The sequence below is a fragment of the Callorhinchus milii genome, unplaced genomic scaffold (assembly GCF_018977255.1).
Source record: "Callorhinchus milii isolate IMCB2004 unplaced genomic scaffold, IMCB_Cmil_1.0 Scaffold16, whole genome shotgun sequence".
NCBI lineage: Eukaryota > Metazoa > Chordata > Chondrichthyes > Chimaeriformes > Callorhinchidae > Callorhinchus > Callorhinchus milii.
Window position 1 is genome coordinate 15,440,201 of NW_024704757.1, and position 9,505 is coordinate 15,449,705.

General features: G+C 46.4%; 1 protein-coding gene across 1 annotated transcript; it reads right to left on the bottom strand.

The window, feature by feature from the left end:
* Nucleotides 1–1,539: 1,539 nt before the first annotated feature.
* Nucleotides 1,540–8,789, bottom strand: lfng (LFNG O-fucosylpeptide 3-beta-N-acetylglucosaminyltransferase). Its single transcript, XM_007906064.2, has 7 exons — nucleotides 8,624–8,789; nucleotides 6,864–6,966; nucleotides 5,566–5,719; nucleotides 4,948–5,033; nucleotides 4,346–4,511; nucleotides 4,089–4,174; nucleotides 1,540–3,655 (listed from the first exon to the last, which is right to left on the bottom strand). The coding sequence occupies exons 1-7, from the start codon at nucleotides 8,733–8,735 to the stop codon at nucleotides 3,589–3,591; spliced, it is 774 nt and encodes a 257-aa protein (XP_007904255.1). The 5' UTR covers nucleotides 8,736–8,789; the 3' UTR covers nucleotides 1,540–3,588.
* Between the last annotated feature and the right edge of the window lie 716 nt (nucleotides 8,790–9,505).

Genomic DNA, 9,505 nt, shown 5'->3' on the forward strand with positions numbered 1-9,505 from the left:
CTGTTTTTAATGGCAAACCGTACTCATTTAGATGGTTTAAACTTGAGCAGTATTTCAACACACGCTCTGGGGTCGCCAAAACTTTGGCCCTTGCCAACCTGCATCTAATACTTTCTCGCATTAGATGAACGCAATCGGCTGCCGTGTTTCGCCCACAAAACACAGTGACTGCACTTTACAGTGTATCCTGCGAAACGCTTTGAGACGTCTCGAAAACGTGAGAAGGCGCTTCATCAAATGCAAGGATTATTAGTATTATCTTTCTGGGGAGTGAGTGTGCAGACTCTTATCAAATTTCCATGTGTATCATATGTGGGACTTCAGTACTTTTGGTCTGGATACTCTTAAGTATGTTAATGGATTTATGTGTGTGTCCGACACCCAGCAACTTTGCTGAAGGTTTGACCCAGATGAAAACATTTTAAAGTGGGAAATGTGAATGAAAAATGTTAACCTGTAACTAACTATAATTATTATTATAATAACTGTGCTACAAATGACAAGTGTGTGACCTTTACAAATCACAATAGCCAGTTTGTGGTGTGCCCTGAATGCTGTTAGTGCAGGTTGGTGAGCAGCCACTAAATGTAAGCGGTCAAGCGGTCAAGAGGTGGTCTAATCCAACAGCTTTGCCTCTTCAATAACAAACAGCAAAAACTCACAGAAATTGAAGCAATTGAGTTTAAGCGACAGGCAGCCGACTTGTGACAGCCTTTGTTCCATGAATAATTTGAATTCCGGTTGAGATCATGAGGGGAAACTGTACAGTATTCAATGCACAGATACTGAGCGAACCTGATAGAGAGATATCTTGTATTGTATCGCACACTCACTCACTCCAGCTTGGTTTTCCAATGGGGTTTGGCAGGAAACAGCCGCCCACAGAGTTCTGCTGAATTGTATTGTGATTCTGTGTGTGTAACGCCGAATTGATCTTACAACCTACAGATCTTCTGGTTAGGACAGCTCTAGTCTTTCGAGTCCACCCTTCATGAGCAGAAGCTGAACCTCATTGGCAGTCTTAGTACTTTCTTTGTTGCTGTAGATGTGCTGTTAATACTTTTTTTTGCTTCAAAAAAAACTATCGAGTGTCATGACACATCAAAAGTAAATCACTCTCTATATAATCCACTGCAGGTTTTAAGACCACCTTGTTCAACTACAAGCAAACCTTGCCCTCAAATACTGGACTATACATTGCCTCAATGCAGCTTATGCTTTGAGTGGGTTTCCAGTCGTTTGGTTTTGCATAGGATTATTTCAAGGCAGAGACTTCAGTTACACTTGAAGTCATTCTTATCTGGGACCAATTTTGACTACTTATTGTAATAATTCTTACATTTGATTTAGCGTATTTCACGTCAGAAGGCTGTCTCAAAGCTCTTCACAGGATTTACTGTAAAGTGAGGGCCACTTTTTTGTGGGTGAATAAGTATATTTGGGGACTGAGTTCACAGCAATACATCTCCTAGGATTGGGGGGGGGATTGTAAGATTTGGAATAAGAAATACACCAAACATAAGAAGTCAGCCAACAGGATTTTTTTTAATAAGCAATAAGTCCTTTATTAGAAAGGAAAGGATGATGGGTCCCCATAAGGTTCCCATATTAACAGTTTCAGGTTTTCTCCCTGAGTATCAGTGACTATTTACAGCACTATGTACAATATCTTAATTGTTTCCAGATGCTGGAATATAAATAGCAGAAGGTATCAAGTCTACGAGTTTAAACATCACGTTTTTACAGATCATCAGAAAGATTTCTGAATATCAAACATCCATTTTCAAATATACAGCGTTGCAAAAAAACCACAGTAATTACTGTCTGGATAAATATGTACACGATAACCCAGTATGGGTTACTATTACAGACCACAGCATGGTTCACACATGCTGCTCCAAGTGCTACACATATGATAAGACAACCTTTAGCTCCTTTCTTCCCCTCTTACTCCCCAAATCCAGCAGAAAGGAAGATGCGTTGTCACCTACAGGTCTGCAAAGACTGGTCGAGAGGAAGGGGAGGGGAACATAAGAAGGCTGGTAAACGGTTAACGGGGTGCGCCAGCAACTTACACATTTGAAGGAAGTCGTGGGAGAAATGGTTAAAAAGGTAACCTCGATGGCTCAGTGGAAATGACCCAGGAAGGTTCTCCTCTGCGCTGGGAATCTCACCTCGGGTACGGGGTGGGGGGCAGGTGGTAAGAGATGGCCTCGGTGCTTGAGGTGGTAGTTACAACACTACTGGAAAGAACGGATATCGGGACTTTGGTTAGGACAGGGTTAGACTTAAGACGAGGCAGTCTCTACTGATGCCGTGTGTACTTTTACAGTGTTGCCAACATCAGCATCAATGGTGTAAATGAGCACAGAGCTAAACTACTGCCCTCGCACGTACAAAATTGCTTTCCAGCCAGCTAACTGGGCAGAGAAGCGGGATTTAGATTCCAACCCTGCTGTGAAAATATTGTGTCTTCGTCAAACAAGAAAATAAAACAATGAGCAGCAGCAAAAAAAAAATCTGTAAGAATATTTTCGCTCCGGCTTCCATTAACAGTGCAGCACATGCTCCAGATTCAATCCAGCGCTGAGTGTCTCAACAGTCAACCGGCTCCTTTCTGCATCATTTTATAAGTCGTTGAATTCTTTTTCAACAGGAGGAAGGAAAGTGCTTCAAACATACACGCACGCACGCAGACAAACAGACAGATAGGCCTCAGTAACAATCGGAGGCTGTGTCGAGGTGTCTCCAGGTGCCAGCGTCAAACACAAACTGTCCCAGTGATCCAAACGACAGCGTGTACAGTACAATGAGTGTTCGTGATAAACAAGTCCTCGCCAGAAATGGTAGGAGGCAGCTCTAAACGTTCCCTCCCTGCCCTTCAACCCTCCTGATCCCTGTCCGACTCTCCATTGCCTTGGGAAGTCCTCCCGACGTAAATGTCATTTGTTGTTGGTTCTAAATTTGCTTGAGAAATGAAACCAAATTGGTCATTTCAGAAATGGGTTCCGAGTCCTATTTTAGCTTCAGTTTTCTTTCTTTTTTTAAAAATTGACGCTTCGAAGTTTAGCATCGCAGTGCCTGGTATTCCAACTTAACCCAGGATTCCCATCCAGAATGAATCTACTGGCAATTCTCCTAATGTGCGATGAAAACGTTCGTCAGGGAGAGCAGTGGTAAGAGCGAGTGTCCGAAGCTGGCCCGAGGAGGGTTTGTTGACATTGTACAAACAGCGCTGACAATTCAGCAACATTTTCAATTTCACACTTGGTGTGGGTGGTGTGGGTGGGGCGAAATAATGACGCACACCAGCGCTCATCCTTGCGACAAAGTCCATCTGTCTTTGCCCCTTCGCTCGCTCGCTCCCTGTTCTGCTCGGGATTCAAAGCATGGCTCTGATCTGTACAAGACTCCACACAGGAGAGCAACACAAAGGACGTAGCCATACAACCAGGCCGCACAGCAGCCCCTGCAGCCCAACAATATGCATTAAAGCAGCTACATAAGAGCTTCACAGCCAGACACACACAGTGGTCCCCACCCTCCCCTCCCTTCAGGTACCAGGGTTACATGGGAAGAGGTTAGAGGTTAATAAGTGAAGTTGCTGGGACACCATGGGGTATCGGGGTAGAGGAGACAATGGATTGAACGAAACCTAGAAAGAAAGACACAAACGAAAAGGCTTTAGTTAGTTATACAAGAGACCACTGAAATATCTCATTTCAGTCAATAAATAGGTATCAATCTTTGCATTCGATATGGTGCCGTAACACGTAGTTGAGACGTCTTTAAAGCACTTCACAGGAATTTAATGTAAAGTGCAGTGACTGTGTTTGTAGTCAAGCCGCAGCTATTATGGCCTTTTACAGCATACTTAGCAAGCCACACTTTAATAATACAATAATAATGATCCTTGCATTTGATATAGCGTCTTACCACGTCGTCAAGTGGTCTCAAAGCGCTTCACACAACATACTGTAAAGTAGAGTGACTGTGTATTTAATTTGTGGGCTAAATGGGACCAGGGAACTTGCTGTGCTGGATCATTCACGTGCCCTGCTTCGCAAAGGTGCGAGTCTCACACTCACCGAGATGGATCCTCCTCCACAGAGAAGCCGCCTTTCATGTTAATGGCGTTCCTTTTGTTTTCAAACGTCCCGTAGCTCAGCGTGACCTGAAAATGGAGAGACGGACAGAAGGGTAGCGTTTCTCCACACAGCAGATAATGGCAACAACTTGTGTTTATATAGCGCCCTTCACACCGGGCAGCATCACGCACCGGGGCGCTTAAACCACTCAAGAGCAGTGACGCCTTTTTTCATGGTTTCCTAGCCGCGTGGCTTACCTGGTTAGCAATGTCAGATCTCAGTACTTGCTGGAGGTTCTCCAAATGCGAATGGAACAGGTTACTCCGGATCAACTTCACTCCCAAAACTGCCTCGATGATGTACCCGATCGTGCAGTCGTCCGGGAGACGGATTTTCTCTGCCGTGTTCATGAAGTGCCCTCCGCTGCGAGAGAAAACACGGGGCGGGGGCGTTAATCGGTTGTTACAGCCCGAGAGGAACCAGGAACTCTTACAAACCAACCGCTACGAACGGCTTCCTAACTGCAGGAGCAAAGCGCTGCTAAAAAATCAACCCCGGCGCTAGAGTTACCATTTCCTTTCATTACTGCTTATGTCAACATCTCCAAGCCTGAACACGCCACTTTGGAAACGCACACGCACACTCATCTCCTGTATGATTAATGTGCTCAATAGCCATTACTGAACCTTTGCCAGGTTTCTGTGCCGCAAAGGAGGTGGATAAACTTTATTTTGGCGTGCAAAAAAAAAAAATGGGGTTCATCACTGTCGTCCATAAAAGGGTAAGTTCAGTCATAAATTACGAGCAAGCTCCCGAGTTTCCCGGCCACTCCCATCTCGGGGTGGACCGAGATCCGTACCTTGCCCACGGGCTCATCTTCAAAGCCAATCCTCGGCTGATGCAGAAGCCAGCTCCACCGGTCGCAAACCAGAAATGCACTGGACGCTGCAAGCAAACAACAGGGTCAAGTCACTCGCTGCATTAAAGTCATCGACTGTCGAGCCTTCAGCCTCTCTCTCTGGCCCCCACCCCACGCCCTTTGGAACTCCATCTCACAGTCCCTTCCCCTCGCCTCCTTCAAAGCACATCACAAGAAACCCCCTTCCTCTTCCACCGCCCATTCAGTCACCCTCCTACCCCTACCTTTCCTTGCCCTCCATCCTCTCCCTGATCCCAAACACCAGCTCGGGTCCAGGGGATCCCTGAATGTCCAACGCCTTAGGACGTCTCCCCACGTGAAAGGCGCTTTTAAAAGTGTAATTTGTTGTTGTTGTTGCATTACAAGAATGTAGCGTTTACTGCACTGAGTAGCCAAGCAGCACAGCCTGGAAAGGGTCCCAAGGGTTGATCCCAGTCTGTGATAGTCTATTTAATTTGGGAACGGCATGCATTACAATTGGCCTCGACACCCTGGATTTGCGGGGGAGGAAAGAGGGGATTTTTTTAAAAAAAGAAAGAATCCGAATATGACACCTACCACTTTATTTTCGCTGATCCTCTCAGTGGCCTCGATAGGGCGATCGAGGCTGGGTTTGCCGATGTAGATGTCCTGTGCATGAGGGTACTGAGACAGTAACTTCACCAGGGTGCGCGCATTCACGTAATTGTCGTCGTCCACGTGGCAGAACCACCTGAAAGATGTGGAGTTGTAATGGTCAGCGATGGGGAGGGAGGGAGTTGGGCAGGAGAGAGACGAGACGTTTGCCAGGGCCAAAGCTCATCTGAGCCACAGCCGGCCCGCAGTGTGAGTGCAATGATTGGGAGCTCAGTGTTAAGAGAGGAGTAAAATCAGTAAGTGCCCATCTCCATTACTGTATACAACACACACACACCACAGTAGATCCACATTTGTGAATGTTGTGCAGTCAGAACCAGTTACCTTTAACCACCACATCAGTTATCAGTTCCTAAAACCGAATCATTTCTAGATCCTTGAGGTTTTGTGGTGGTTGAGATAAGCTTGGAGTGGTTCTCAAATTCAAATTCTCATTTATTCATTCATTCGTTCAACACAGCACCAAGGGGCTGTATGTGTACTTGCTCTTCAAGTCTTTATCATCTCCTCACCCCTCACCCCCAGCCCCCAAATAGCTCATTGAAGAACTTGAACCTGTAATGGGAGAATGGTTGGGTGGGTGTTGTGAACAGATGAGAACAAATGGACCAAAGAGGTTTCTTGACCTAAACCAATCTTGGGAATGGCTATAATATAATAATAATAATAATCCTTGCATTTGATATTGCGCTTTTCACGTCGGGAGGACGTCCCAAAGCGCTTCACAGAACACACTGTAAAGTGAATTGACTGTATATTTGTGGGCGAACGCGGCAGCCAATTGCGCACAGCAATGTCCCACAAACAGTCGTAGATTGAAAATGACCAATTTATTATTGTTTTGGTTTTGGAGGGATTATTATAAGAGCTTTGAGACGTCTTGAAGACATGATGAGGCGCCATATCAAATGCAAGGATTGTTATTATTGTTATAGTAATGGCCACTCCTTTGTGGGGGGGGGTGGGGGAGGAGGGAGGAGGGGGTAAGAATCCTACCTCACTCCAGGGTTAGACCTCATTGCAGATTGTGCAAATTTCCCAACTGGCTTTGAAATCAAGAATTCCCCCAATTGCGGACATTGTGAAATGCTACAGATGAATTAGAGGAGTAGTAGGTGGGGGGGTGGGATGGGGGTGGGGGGGGAGTGGGAGTGGGGGGGAAGGCGAGGGGAGAGCTTTGGTTAATAATCATAATAATAATGGCTGGGATTTTTACTCACTTCTTTCCAGACTCGATGAACTTGTCGTACTCCACGGCCATCTTGCAGGAGAGGGCCTGGCGGCTGTGAGCGGCCGAGCAGTTGGTGTTGACCATGCGACCGCCTGTGGACAAGCACAGCCGCAGCAATTCACACAACAGGTACCAGACGCTGTGCCACAGCCCATCGTCCTCCAGACAAACCCCAATGTCGGCCGCCGGCAAAAACTACTCAGGACAAGGCGTTGGTGAAATGGCTGCAATGTGGTAACTTGTCTATCCTAAGCGCTCCGTAGAGGGCCGCTGTATAAATGCAAGCTGTTGTTGTCGCTGCATGAGAAACTAAGCCACTCATTGAGCGCTCTTTGCTTTAAGAGTCCGTTGCTTATCTTTGACCGTCCATAATTAACCTTCGCACAAGTGCACAGAGAAGGGATTTCGCAATGCTCCGAGTGTGTTGCATTTCAAAGTAAACGACCTGTGCAATCTTTACACCGTAGCTGTTAAAAAGGCAGGTGTTGGAAGAACTCCAATGTTTTTATTATTTTAACAAGGGTTTTCCAGCCTTGGTGCAAACTGATGCAAAGTTTAACCGTGTGTTGTGTGCGTGTGTGTGTGCGTGTGGGGGGGGGGGGTGCGGGTGGGGGGAGAGGTGTTGGTGCGCTAAAAAAAATTAGAGGAGCCGTGGTTTGCGAGTAGCTTTTAGGGTTCTAGTAAACGAGTGGGTGGGTGCGTGTGCGTGTGGGGAAGGTTGTACTGTGTCCTTCTACTCAACCACTTAATGTGTGTGCTCAGGCTTCAGATAAATCAGCCACCGTTCCCACGGTAACAATGTCTTTTCTTCTCCCCGAAACGATTTTGTTTTATATACTATATATATATAATATAAAAATATATATATATATACACACACACACACACCGGGGTGTCCCATGTGACAGGTGGCAGACAGTGTGAAAAGGGATGAAAGGCTGTCGGCTTGTAAAGGTCTGACAACCATCAATCACCCTGATGGCCCAGCCAAGCCCCCAAACCGCAGGGGGTTGCAGGGAAGAGGGAGCGAGAGAGGGGGTGTGTGGGGGGTGGGAAATGGGATGAGATGTGGGTAAGGCTACAGGCAGCAACTTCTCACATCCCGCTCAGCTCTGGACGCACCACATTTTCATACATTCACCGTAACAGTAGTGACAGCTTGCCACACACCAGTGAGCGTGATCTAAAGCTCAGGAACATTTCATCTGAGCGCAAACCTGCTTTCCTGTCTCCCCCCACCCCATCCCGCCCGCCCCCACTCTCCAGCACCTCCCCGCCACCCTCCCCACACTCGCTCTTTAATCTCCGGGGCCAAATGGGTACCATTTCTATTTTAGCATCGTTTTGAGCAAATATCATTGCAAGTCCCCCATCACCAGCCCCACGCTCCCAAGATCGCACGTGGTACTTTGCAGGAAATGGCATGTGTACAGCTGTGAGCATCAGTTGCCCTCCTCCCCTTCCTGTTCTCTCTCTCTCTCTCTCTCTCCCCCCCCACACAAATAAAAAAAAATTCCTCGTTGCTCCGTCTTTATGTTAATAAGCAGTGTATAATTAAGGAAGCTCAATTAGATTTCAGGTCATTGCAATTTTGCTCTGGGTCCATTAAATATTAAGAGAATTCTTTCCAGATGTGGAGAGGTTACAGCGGGAAACTTTGGATGACCTTCGTCTTCAACTCCTTCCCCCCATCCCCCCACTCCCCCCCAAGCCTGTCCGCCCACCCCCGCAAAAGACCCTTTAGCTTACCTGTCCTTTTCTTTAGTTCCTCGTCTTCGCCATCGGTGAAGATATAAGTCTGTGAAGAATAAATGGAACAATGAACATTAACATTTTCCCCAAGCCCCAGGCCAGTGCCCATTAGGACATATATATGATAGAAATAATAATAATCCTTACACAGCGCCTTATCACATCGTCGAGACGTCTCAAAGCGCTTCACAGGATACACTGGAAAGTGAATTGACCATATATTTTGTGGGCGAAACGCGTGAGAACTGAGGACACACTGAAACCGAAGATCTGAATGATTGCTCCGGTCTGTGACTTTATGCTTAGATCTTGAATTTTATACACCGTCAAACATTGATATTAATTTCAAACGCAAGGACTATTTATTATGATATCTTGCTTCCACAAAGATCTTCCACGGAGATCTTAAGATCTTTAACTCTATGCGAATTTTGTTGAAAAACGATCTTGGATCATGTATTTGAAAGATTCATTCGAGATTTGGCTATTTGACTGTGTCCTTTTGCTTTCCTTCTCCCCTTTTTTTTTCCACACACTCGTTCCCTCTTTCTCCCCCGCCCTCCCTCCTCCTCCCCGCACTCCAGCTGTGCTTTTGTGTCTCTTCTTTGTAACTTTCATTTTTATTCAGAGTCTGCGGTGCCAGGAAGCCTTGCTGGCTAGCGTTGGCTCCGGTTAATATGCAGTTTACTCCCCCAAAAACCGCTGCTTAAACAAGTCAAACAAGCTTAGAATGGGGGGAAGGGGGGGGGGGGGGGGGGCGGTGGAGGGATAAGCAAAGGGAAAAGGGTAAAACGGGCCAAATAAAATATGCGCTGTGTTGCTTTCCATGTTTTTGCATTGATTTCTCCATAGTAACCGGTTTGGAATTACGAGGCATCC